This window comes from Bufo bufo, chromosome 5, assembly GCF_905171765.1.
Source record: "Bufo bufo chromosome 5, aBufBuf1.1, whole genome shotgun sequence".
Lineage (NCBI taxonomy): Eukaryota > Metazoa > Chordata > Amphibia > Anura > Bufonidae > Bufo > Bufo bufo.
In genome coordinates, this window is record NC_053393.1 from 206687570 (window position 1) to 206701041 (window position 13472).

At 41.7% G+C, this 13472-nt stretch overlaps 1 protein-coding gene across 1 annotated transcript in view; it reads left to right on the plus strand.

Moving 5' to 3' along the window:
- Nucleotides 1-5545, plus strand: part of ACAD11 (acyl-CoA dehydrogenase family member 11) — a 101760-nt gene extending 96215 nt beyond the window's left edge. The window contains exons 19-20 of the mRNA XM_040433274.1: nt 848-957; nt 4626-5545. Of these exons, the coding sequence (XP_040289208.1) occupies nt 848-957; nt 4626-4737 (222 nt within the window). The 3' untranslated portion in view covers nt 4738-5545. The remainder of the gene's footprint in view (nt 1-847; nt 958-4625) is intronic.
- Nucleotides 5546-13472: the final 7927 nt, after the last annotated feature.

Below are 13472 nucleotides of genomic sequence, written 5' to 3' on the forward strand. Positions count from 1 at the left end.
ACTTAAATACTGCACTACGCAGTGGACAGAGCCTTCTGCTTCTGGCTTCGTCCACTGTTGTTTCCGGCGGCTGCCGCAAACAGCTGTTCGGTGGGGTTGCCAGGTGTCAGACACCTGCTGGTCAAGGGATTAAAGGGGTAGGATAGGGCTAGGATATGCCCCCATTGTCTGATAGGTGTGGGTCCCGCCTCTGAGACCCGCACCTACATCAAGAACGGAGCGGGGAGAGCTGTGGCTGGAAGACCCCGGATTTCCTGGGGTCCGTCCACCGCCAAGCGCTGCTCCCCGCTGCTCCCATAGAAGTGAATAAGAGGGTGGCTGTGCATGCGCAGTGCGCCCTCTGTTCATTTCCCCGCCCCGTTCTCATTGTAGGTGTGGGTCCCAGAGGTGGGACCCACAACTATCAGACAATGGCGGCATATCCTAGCGATGTGCTCCCGTTGTCTGAGATGGCAGAACCCCTTTAATAATCCCATTGCTAGAGGTTTATGGCAGTAAACCAGTTAATGGTTAAATCAATTTTACAGCAACACAGTTCTCTTTTGTGTATAATGCTCACTGTAAATGAACAATCTGTCCAACTACAGATATTTTCCATCTCCACTAACAGGTAGGGGTCCCATCCTCGGAGAGCCCCCTAGGTAATGATGGCTAAGGGAAATTGCCCAGTTCATTGCACCTAAAAATCATCTGTACTTAGAAATTGTTCTTGCAGTGGAAAGTCCTTCATAACAGGCATCCCTCTGATGTATTAATACACCAATGCTTCCTAAATGTCTTATTGTGTTATTATCCTATGTTTTCTAGTTTTTTGGTGAACACAGAAATTAACTTTTGTTCTTTGTAGATCGCAATGATTAAGGTTGTGGCGCCTAGAATGGCATGCCAAGTGGCTGATCGGGCAATCCAAGTGTTTGGAGGAGCTGGGGTGTGTCAGGACTTTCCACTGGCTTTCATGTAAGTGGTTGTCTCTGCTAATGTAAAATTATTACAATTTATATGTGCCAATGAATTCAAAATATAATACGCATCTTTTATAAAGTGGAACTTTTTAGGCTACTTTCACATTAGCGTTTTTTGCGGATCCGTCATGGATCTGCAAAAATGCTTCAGTTACAAGAATACAACCGCTGGGGGCGGGCTTCATCTTGATTGGTCTTCTCCCGGCCGGGCCATGCGCTGGACTGAACGCGCACGCCACTGCGCGATGGTGACTTATTCCTGGCCAGTATAGTACAGAGCCAGCGTGTGCATTTGTGGCTCTGTACTATTCTGGCCAGGAAGAAGTCACCATCGCGCATGCGCGGTGACGTGCGCGTTCAGGACAGCGAGCGGCCCAGCCGGGAGAAAAGAAGGACTCTTCTGCGCAAGCGCGGCCAGAGAAGAGCAGTGGCCATAACCAGGGGAGATCGAATGACAACAATGAGGTAAGTGGGGATGAATTTTATCCTAAACGGTGGGAATTTGTTAATCAAATATATTTACAAAAATGATCACTGTCAAATCATTAACAGATTTAACAGTGATCATTATGATGGGATAACCCCTTTAATGATGACGCTAATAACTTAGGAGGGGCTGTTCCAAGAATTAAACATATCCCCCATCCACAGAGTAGCATGCACACTGCCACTTCATTCATCTCTATGGGACTGCTGGAGATAGCAGAGTACAGGGAGCAGCAGTGCCCATGCCTGACCACCTATCTTGGGACAAAATATCTTAATTCAAAAGCAAAAAACTTATGTTATATATATATATAGTTATATTAGTTCAGCTGCCTATTTTTAGGGAGCCTTGTTGATGCTAAAGTGTTATTCCCATCTCGGCCTTAAATCAGAATAGACATTGTATGCGTTGTAGCACAGCCCACTCGGCTTGTTCTGTAACTCCAACTGCATAGGATGGGTATTCGATCTCTGGCCGAGACGAAATCACCCCTTTAACAAGATGCGAATACATGTTTATGTGAACTTATCGCCCTAAAATCTATATGAATGAAGATGTATATTTGTTTTTAACATTGCAGCAAACAGAGCAGGAAACGCAATGGAGCAAGGCAGGGAGAGAGGAGGAGGGTATGACGCACCTACATCACGTCATAATGTCAGCAATGTACAGTCGTGGCCAAAAGTTTTGAGAATGACACAAATATTAGTTTTCACAAAGTTTGCTGCTAAACTGCTTTTAGATCTTTGTTTCAGTTGTTTCTATGATGTAGTGAAATATAATTACACGCACTTCATACGTTTCAAAGGCTTTTTTCGACAATTACATGACATTTATGCAAAGAGTCAGTATTTGCAGTGTTGGCCCTTCTTTTTCAGGACCTCTGCAATTCGACTGGGCATGCTCTCAATCAACTTCTGGGCCAATTCCTGACTGATAGTAACCCATTCTTTCATAATCACTTCTTGGAGTTTGTCAGAATTAGTGGGTTTTTGTTTGTCCACCCGCCTCTTGAGGATTGACCACAAGTTCTCAATGGGATTAAGATCTGGGGAGTTTCCAGGCCATGGACCCAAAATGTCAACGTTTTGGTCCCCGAGCCACTTAGTTATCACTTTTGCCTTATGGCACGGTGCTCCATCGTGCTGGAAAATGCATTGTTCTTCACCAAACTGTTGTTGGATTGTTGGAAGAAGTTGCTGTTGGAGGGTGTTTTGGTACCATTCTTTATTCATGGCTGTGTTTTTGGGCAAAATTGTGAGTGAGCCCACTCCCTTGGATGAGAAGCAACCCTACACATGAATGGTCTCAGGATGCTTTACTGTTGGCATGACACAGGACTGATGGTAGCGCTCACCTTTTCTTCTCCGGACAAGCCTTTTTCCAGTTGCCCCAAACCATCGGAAAGAGGCTTCATCGGAGAATATGACTTTGCCCCAGTCCTCAGCAGTCCATTCACCATACTTTCTACAGAAGATCAATCTGTCCCTGATGTTTTTTTTTGGAGAGAAGTGGCTTCTTTGCTGCCCTTCTTGACACCAGGCCATCTTCCAAAAGTCTTCGCCTCACTGTGCATGCAGATGCGCTCACACCTGCCTGCTGCCATTCCTGAGCAAGCTCTGCACTGGTGGCACTCCGATCCCGCAGCTGAATCCTCTTTAGGAGACGATCCTGGCGCTTGCTGGACTTTCTTGGACGCCCTGAAGCCTTCTTAACAAGAATTGAACCTCTTTCCTTGAAGTTCTTGATGATCCTATAAATTGTTGATTGAGTGGCAATCTTAGTAGCCCCAATATCCTTGCCTGTGAAGCCATTTTTATGCAATGCAATGATGGCTGCACGCGTTTCTTTGCAGGTCACCATGGTTAACAATGGAAGAACAATGATTTCAAGCATCACCCTCCTTTTAACATGTCAAGTCTGCCATTTTAACCCAATCAGCCTGACATAATGATCTCCAGCCTTGTGCTCGTCAACATTCTCACCTGAGTTAACAAGACGATTACTGAAATGATCTCAGCAGGTCCATTAATGACAGCAATGAAATGCAGTGAAAAAATTTTTTGGGGATTAAGTTAATTTTCATGGCAAAGAGGGACTATGCAATTCATCTGATCACTCTTCATAACATTCTGGAGTATATGCAAATTGCTATTATAAAGACTTAAGCAGCAACTTTTCCAATTTCCAATATTTATGTAATTCTCAAAACTTTTGGCCACGACTGTATATTTGTTTTTAATACATTTTATTAAGTGTCTATTATGTGAGGGCTTCCATATACAGAGGGAGCCAAAAATTATATACACCGTCAACTTGATTTATATAGCCAATAAAGGGTAGCTGTAAGTCATGTTTGACCTCTGAAAATCAAATTAGGGAATGCTCTGCACTACATATCAATTTTCTATCGCAGTGCAGGCAGTGTAGCTGGTTTTCTATGGTATACCACGTCATTAAGGGTTCCCCACAGGTAGAAATCGAGCAGTGTTAGGTCAGGGGAGCAAGGTGGGAGTTCTACAGCACCTCTTCATCCTATTCAATGACCTGGCAGAATATCATCATGATAGGCTCTCGGATCAGACCAATTTGTTTTCTCCACAAACTCCTCATCCTCCTGTACCATGTGTTGAAACCACTCATAGTATTGCACTATTATGATGTTTGTTTATTGGGCTTTCTTCACATCTGCGCTCGTGACTTTCGCTGTTCTGCTCTATCACGGCAGTGCTAGATCTGGCTCATCAGAGAAATCAACATCTGACTGATCTCTATGTACACTGCTGCCTGACAGCCACATAGTGGCTTTAGCCACTGTGCGTCTACTTTATCTTTAAAGACAACATAATACTACATATTGCCACCATAATTCAATTAGAATTTTTAAAAAGGGCATAAATAACCATTATTGAAGCTTGTATACATTTTTGGGCCCCTCTGTATATTGTTTATTGCTTCCATGATAACACTGAACAGGGCAGACATAAGGACAAACAGGAAATCTGATGCTTCAGAGCTCTCTGTAGTGCAACATCAGGATGAGTCTTATTGCAGATAAGGTGTTTGAGAAAAGTCTGTTGTTGGGATTAAATTAATTTTCTTTCTCCTGGTTGCACCTAGAGAGAACAAACTTGTGGGAATTCTGTGTAAAATATAAAATGACATATTGTTTACAGGTATACAGCCGTCCGGACTCTCCGCATTGCTGATGGTCCTGATGAAGTTCATCTCTCAGCTATAGCAAGAATGGAATTAATGGAACAAGCAAAGTTCTTGTCGAAAATGTGAAAAAAAAAGTTATAAAACTAACCTTAAATTTTCCAAATGAAATGAGATAATTGTTTTCTTGTAAATTATCGTCTAAGCTGATTTAGAACCTAAAATACAGAAAATAGTCTGTGACCAGGACAGACTAACACAGGAATTACATTATTGATTGCAATATAACCACCGAATGGGGCATCAAATCCCTGAATGTCCTGATATTGTATAATACCTTGAGTGCCTTACAGTGTGATTGATGAAATGGGCACCACATGGTTATGGCCACAAGTCTAATAGATGCTCCTACGTTCAGAGGTCTGTCCCAGTGACAGGTTCTCTTTAAACTTCAAAGTAAATGTTCATTTCAGATTTGTTTTTTTCTGCAGAAATCAGGGACCAAGGTTTATATGAGTTCTAGTCATTTAACATATACCTGTCTATACAGTGAGTCTTTGGATACAGTGTCCCATATATTTCTATGTATAATCTATAAGAATGTCTGATTCATATCACATCTGAGCTGCAGGTATTTAGGAATGAAAGGATGTTCTAGCCTTAAACATTTACCACCCATGGGATAAGTCAAAAAGTTTGCATGGGTTGGAATCGAACTGCTGGGAGCCTCACTGGTCGCTAGAACAGGAGACTTACCTTCAGTGGCAAGGAGAACTTTGAACTGAGCAGCGGTTGAGCATGCAAGCTGCTACTTCAATATACATCAGTAGTGTAAACAGAAGAAAGAGGCGCACCATAGGGTGATAACGTTCTATAAAGGTAAGTATTGTGTTCCAAAATGGGAGGCTCACCTTGAGGAGTTGTGCAAACCAAGAAGATTCGGAAGTGCTCACAAACAGGAGAACATCCCTCGGCGCAAGGAACCAGCCAGAGGATCCAGGTTGATGCAGGTTATTGATGGTTTATTGAGCAGAATAACTTTGTTTTATTCTGCTCAATAAATCATCAATAACCTGCATCAACCTGGATCCTCTGGCTGGTTCCTTGCGCCGAGGGATGTTCTCCTGTTTGTGAGCACTTCATTATACCTGGCACTAATTGAAACCACTAAGTAATAAATATACCCCTTTAATGAGAAACACTTTAAAGGGTTTTTTACAGTGAATAAAAACATTTCTGAAATGCTAGAAGCACTTTATCCAAATGACAACCCCTTTAAGTCAGAAATGAAATTCTGTAGTAATCTTTGTGATTTACCGGAAAAAGTCATCAAGTTAATCTCCATTCTTAGACTATATCTAATTGTTTACAGGGAATTTAATGTCATTTGAAGGATTATTGGAACTTAACTTGTATTGATCACTTTTTTCATAATACTAGACCTGATTAATTTTATTTCCGTTGGGCGGATTGATCTCTCTCCTGCTAACGTTGCTAATTATTGCAAAATGGCAAATGTTGGAGTACAATTTCTGTCCATGTAATGAAATTTATATTACTTGAATTACAGTGCAATTTTTATTATATTGTTGAAAAATCATTAAAATATATTTATTTCAAAATGTACATTTTTATTGCTCTGGACTACACCTCTTTTGACTTTTCCTTATTGCTGGTTTTAACGGGAGTCAGCTGGTTTGCATATAAATCTAAGCGCAGCGCCTGGTAGGGCCTCCAAAAACATTTAAATCCATGTGTCTTGTTTGGCAAGAGATAGATCTGCCTCTGAGAAAAGCACTTTTTTGGTGAAAGGCTAGAAAGAACTCATGATTTAAAGCATATCGCACCATTTGTCAAACAATGTTATGGAATGGCCATGTATTACTGCCAAAGGAACTAGACCAATGGTGTTACTGATAGGGTGACCATTGATAGAAATAGCAGGATAAATTCTGAAGTGCATTGAGCTATACATTCTGCTCAGGTTCAGTAAAATGCTGCAAAACTGATAGGCAGTGCTTCACAATACAGATAGCTAGTCACCCAAAACATTCAATGACAGCAGCCTTCTTAAAGGGAATTTTTCACCAGTTTTGCTGCCCTATCTGAGAGGATTAGTGAGAAGGAGGGCAGATAGACCTGGGAGGTCATGAATATATGGACTCTCAAGCTCATGACCCCTGATTAGAGAACTCTAGCACTAGACTCCTCCTAGAGCTTCTCATTACTGGTTACAGCAAAATTATTTGGTTCAATTCCAAGAAAGTTACCCAACATTTTCCTCAGGGTCCAGGCAGCATAAAACACGTCAGAATCCCTTTAATGTAAAGTAAGGGAATATTTTTCACTGGTTGAGTCACTCGCCTGATTTCAATCTGATTGAGTTTGCTTTTTACTTACTAAAGACTAAACTGAACACAGAAGACTCACTAACAACCAACAAATGAAGAAAAGGCCTGGCAAAACACCTCATGAGAAGAAAATCAGTATGTGGTGATGTCCATGCATTCCAGACTTCAGTCAGTCATTAACTGCAATAATTTGAATCCAGGTTTTAACAATAATCCTTATATTTAGAATGACATTGCTGTGTCCAATTACTTCTCAGCCTCTGAAAGTGAAGGGACTATGTAAAAAGATTTTTGTTAAACCTCTTGAATTAAAGGTGAAAGTCTAAACACTTCAATCACATCTTGGTGGCTTTGTTGTAGATCCATTGTGGTGGTGGTCAGAAACTAATTTTGAAAATTGTGTCTGTCCAAATCCTTCTGGACCTGACTGTATAACAAACTGCATTGGAAAGTACCATACCCCCGTCGCAGTTTTGTCTGATCATCACTTTGGCTTGTCTCTCGGCAGTTCTGGTTAAATGTCCCCTCTGTTTTGCTTGGAGATTCCCAGATATAGCTGTATTTACTGATAGAGATGTGTAGTGCCAGCACAGCCTATCCAAAATAAAGCTCTCAGTGATAACATGGGGATTTCCACATGAATTTCAAGGGAGTGAGGGCATTAGCAGAATATATTGGCTGAAACTGTAACCAGATAAGACAGGCAAAAAAATTTTGTGAAATGTTAACTTGTTATCTTCTGTAATTCCATTCTGATTAGTAAGTGGGAAATATGTAGGATCTTTATTGCCAATTTGGGGTCTTTTAGGATCCTAACCTTTCAGGATACCCAAGGTCTCTCGCCCCCAAATTTATAAATCAAGTTGCCCATTAACCACCTCTTTGCTCTATTTATATCAAATCACTAAAACACCAAAATTCCCCTTAAAACATAACATTTATTTATTCGTATTACTAAAATCCCACTATAACTATGATATAATCAAATCAGGATATAGGTATATTGCCACCATGTGGTTACTCACGGTACTGCTGACCAAGTGAAAGAATGTCTGCATCAATAGGAGTACAGGCCCCAGAGTATGTTATAGTCTCTTCTTGCAGGACAATGGATACATGACAGATGCTGCTATGTCTGATTCTCCTGACGAGTCACACTGGATCTCCATGTAGCCAGGTCAGATCAGCTTGTCTTCATTCCAGAATACAGGGCAAGTTATATACAAGTCCGCTTTAGGCAGTGTGGGAATAATCCCTACAGGCTATGCTCGCCCCCTGCCTACAAGCGGAGTAATCGCCTACTCCGCTTGTAGGCAGGGCGAGCATAGCCTGTAGGGATTATTCCCACACTGCCTAAAGCGGACTTGTGATTTGTTCTCTATTGATATCAACCTATTACATTGTGATCTTACCACACCCAAATGTTTGAATCTACTTCCCAAAACCCTGTTCTCATTTTTTCTGTAGATACAATTCATACTTTTGAGGCGTACAAGACCAACACACTAACAATACAGTCACCATCATGGTTTGGTGTAGCATACCCAGCAGCCACCAGATATCATAAAGAGGGGCAATTATGTGACGTGTATGTATTGTATGGAGTTTTATCATATTCTGCCTCTTGTTTTAGGCTGCATGGGTTATCTATGTAGGGGGACTGTAGATGCGGAGCATAGGGAACCAGGAAGGCTATATATTTAGGACAATTGGGGTGCATTCACACAACCGTACTTTCAGTCCGCATCTTCTCTGCATTTTTTGCAGATCGCACACAGACCAATTCATTTCTATGGGGCCGCAAAAAATGCAGATAGCACATGGATGTCATCCGTGTGCTGTCCGCATCCGTGCGGCCAAGCCACAAATTATGGAACAAGAATAAGCATTTATTCAATGAGGACCGTGCGAGATACACATGGACCGCATCCGTGATTTGCGGACCACAAAACGGAAGCAGTCAGGTGAATGGGCAATGTTTGACAAGCGGCCAGTTTTATGGGGCAGAGGACGCTGTGTATGGAGGACAGAATTACAGAAGAGACTAGGCTGGTTATGGAGTTAAGAAAGCACACAGACTGTTTACCTCTTTACATTGCTTCATTCTGAACCGTATGTGGGAGATATTCTAACCTAGAAGGAGAATGCCTCCATAATACAGCGTTCAGTGAAAAATACAATATGCCTCTGTCTGAAAGCGTAGTTGAGTGGGCTTTTCAATATAAGTGTACAAGAGAGCATACAGTGCAGTGCTTGAATCTTTTTAATGCCATGTATTAGATATACATAAGATGATCTAGCCCTACAGTCCATGTGAACATGAATACCCCAAAGCAGTGTGTTTATTAGACATATGTCCCTTTTGTCCACTGTCAGTTTGACATTTACCGTAATTTAACATCTCATTCTTGTCTTATAAAAACATTAATACAAAGCACGTTTACAGTCCGCCACATTCACTCCTTGAATAGAAGAGCCATATATTTTCTTTTAAATAGCTTTAAAATGTAATGTTAGGTCTTCCCATCTGCACAGGAGCTTAAATCTGCTCTCTTTCAGAGGGATAATGCTTTTATGAGGTGGTTACAGATAATAAACCCTCTGTGTAGCAGACAAATCACATTCAGGTTCTGTGCAGCAGGTAATGTTCTGCAGATGTATTTACTGGGTTTTACACATCAACATCCATCAATCAGTGCATCAAAGTCTATTCTTTCTAAAGCACAGGTAAAAAGTGGAGCCGCCACAACAACCAGTCAGAGATCTAGAACAGTGCATCGGTTTGTATTCACTTGTATCCTTTCCATCATCAGGGCATAACTAAAAGGGGTACAGAGGCAGCAGTTGCACCTAGGTCCATGTGCCTAAAGGGGACCAAAAAGTCCAACTGACCTATAAATATACACCAATGTTATAATTACCTTTTTATTTAATTTTTTTTTGTGGGGGGGTGGGGGGGATTTTGCAACTGGCTATGGGGCCCAGGGCAAGAGGGGGCCCAGCTCTCTTCTTCTACTGGAGGTGGAAACTTAAAGGGGTTCTGCACTTTGTTTTAACTGATGATCTATCCTCTGGATAGCTCATCAGCTTCTGATTGGCGGTGGTTCAACACCTGGGACAGCTGTTTGAGAAGGCAGCGGCGCTACAGTAGCGCCACGGCCTTCTCACTGTTTACCGCTGGCCCAGTGACGTCACGACTAGTATCAACTAGCGTGGGCGGGGCTAAGTTCTGTTCACTTGAATGGAGCTTAGCCCCGCCCACGCTAGTTGATACTAGTTGTGACGTCAGTGGGCCAGCGGTAAACAGTGAGAAGGCCACGGCGATACTGGAGCGCCGCTGCCTTCTCAAATAGCTGATCGGCGGGGGTCCCAGGTATTGGACCCCTGCCAATCAGAAGCTGATGATCTATCTAGAGGATAGATCATCAGTTAAAACAAAGTGCAGAACCCCTTTAATCAGGACTCTACCCTCTAAAGGAACAACTTTTATCAAATAAGGCAGTGGAAAAATGGCCCAAGAATCATTGAAAAGGGTTTAGGCAGAAACCCTTCTGTCCTGTTTGGGGGGGCCTGATTTGATCCCTGTTATGGGGCCCTTACTTCTCTATGTACGCCACTGCCCTGGACCCTTTAAGTTACACATCTGTCCATCATGATTTATTGAAATATCTGAACACCTAAGATCTCCCTAGTTTCTCCTAGTTTGGAAGGGGTAACCCTAAGATTGTAGTCCTGTTGAGAAATTTGTTTTGCGCCCTTCTTAAACTGGTTCCCAGTAAAGATTTGCTGTCCCTCTAAAGAAAAAAAAAAAAGTTATCCTAATTATGGAGGTTCAAGGCACATGTCCCTCTTTCACTGTGGGGACTCCAAACTTCATTCTTTAAATTTAAAGTCCACCAAGCCCTCTACTTGCTCTACTTGTCTATTGTAATTTCATCAATTAATGATGTGACCAATGTAAAACTTATGCTGTGCAACAGAATTTTGGGGCGCCCGCAATAGAGCATCTTGTTAGAAGAACTGTGCATTTGGCTAAATTCTGGTATGTGTGCAAGATTATGGAGCCAGACGGGAGCAGTATCTAAATCCCTGGCCTTGTCAATCAACATAGGAAAGGAGGGGTTTACATTGCAGAGGGATGGCACTTCGGTGCATTGAGAGGGTTGGGCCCTCCCTCGGTACACCAAACAGCTCATTTGCATATTACTTTTTCTACAAAATGCGACAATGTATCGCCATAAGAAAGATACTGATTTTATTGTGTCCTACCATATGCTTTGCTCAGTTAACTAAGAAAAAACTGACCGACTAGCTTTAACACTTAGATGGGACCAGCCGACTGTCCAATATGTATGAAGGGGGACATTTATCAAACCAGATAGTCTGGTTTTTGGTGTAAAAATGTTGCACGACATGCCGATTGCAGCGTTTTCCCGTGACATTTCTGTGACATTTAGGAGCCATGCCACTTTTCAAAGTGGTCTATGTTTAAAGGGAACCTGTCACCAGTTTTATGGTGTCCTAACTAAGGGCAACATAAATAAGTGACTGATTCTCTTAGCACAATGCTGGGTCACTTTCTTTAATTGACCCAGTCAATCTGCCAACATCTTGTATTGAAAAGCTCCAGCTGATAATGAGGAGTCCTGAATATTCATGAGCTCCTGACTCTCCCCGCCTACCTGCTGCTGATTGACAGTTATTTTCCATATGAATCAGCAGCAGGTGGGCAGGGGAGTGGCTATAGCTCTGAATTAAATAAACGCTGGACTCAATGACATCACGCTGGACTCAAATCAGCTCATTAGCATGTGGCATCTTTGTGTGTATATTATGAGGTAACCATCTGTCATACCAGTAAGTGAATAGATCTAAGGTACGTTTTAGTAGTTAATGATTGTATATAATTAGTTAGATTATAATCAAATATCCACATGACAGGTTCCCTTTAAGGCTGAAAAGTGATTATTGCACATTTACTATCTGCGACACTTGGAAATGTCGCAAAAAAGTTGCATCTTACACCAGGCAGCCCCCTGGTGTATTTTTGTAAGACTAAGTCATACAACACAATGCAGTTGCACCAAACTTTGCACCATTTCATAATTTGGTGCAACCACACAATGCATAAGCAGACTTAAAAGTGACATGAAAAAAGACTCAAATAAATTTCCTCCGAAATGTTCAGCCAGCATTCGTTAGTCATGTGTTGGGGAAGAAAGGATGATGAAATTCAAAATGCCAGATCCTTTTTCAGGGAAAATAGGACACCGCCAAAGGCAGCTTATTCACCTTTACCCATTGAAAACAGATGCAAACTCCGCTATTACAGAGTACTTTAGGAATAGCTGTATATACAGTGGATATAAAACGTCTACACACCCCTGTTAAAATGTCAGGTTTCTGTGATGTAAAAAAATTAGACAACGATAAATCATTTCAGAACTTTTTCCACCTTTAATGTGACCTATAAACTGTACAACTCAATTGAAAAACAAACTGAAATCTTTTAGGTAGAGGGAAGAAAAAATATAAAAATAAAATAATATGGTTGCATAAGTGTGCACACCCTTAAGCTAATACTTTGTTAAAGCACCTTTTGATTTTATTACAGCACTCAGTCTTTTGGGGTATGAGTCTATCAGCATGGCACATTTTGACTTGCCAAGATTTGCCCACTCTTCTTTGCAGAAACACTCCAAATCTGTCAGATTGCGAGGGCATCTCCTGTGCACAGCCCTCTTCAGATCACCCCACAGATTTTAAATCTGATTCAAGTCTGGGCTCTGGCTGGGCCATTCCAAAACTTTAATCTTCTTCTGGTGAAGCCATTCCTTTGTTGATTTGGATGTATACTTTGGGTCGTTTTCTTGCTGAAAGATTTTTTGCCAATATTGACTGGTATTTGGAACTGTTCATAATTCCCTCTCGCTTAAAACTAAGGCCCCAGTTCCAGCTGAAGAAAAACAGCCCCAAAGCATGATGCTGCCACCACTATGCTTCACTGTGGGTATGGTGTTCTTTTGGTGATGTGCAGTGTTGTTTTTGTGCCAAACATATCTTTTGGAATTATGGCCAAAAAGTTCAACCTTGGTTTCATCAGACCGTAACACCTTTTCCCACATGCTTTTGGGAGACTTCAGATGTGTTTTTGCAAAATGTAGCCTGGCTTGAATGTTTTTCTTCGTAAGAAAAGGCTTTCATCTTGCCTCTCTACCCCATAGCCCAGACATATGAAGAATACGGGAGATTGTTGTCACATGTACCACGCAGACAGTACTTGCCAGATATTCCTGCAGCTCCTTTAATGTTGCTGTAGGCCTCTTGGTAGCCTCCCAGACTAGTTTTCTTCTCATCTTTTCATCAATTTTGGAGGGACATCCAGTTCTTGGTAATGTCACTGTTGTGCCATATTTTCTCCACTTGATGATGACTGTCTTCACTGTGTTCCATGGTATATCTAATGCCTTGGAAATTCTTTTGTACCCTTCTCCTGACTGATACCTTTTAACA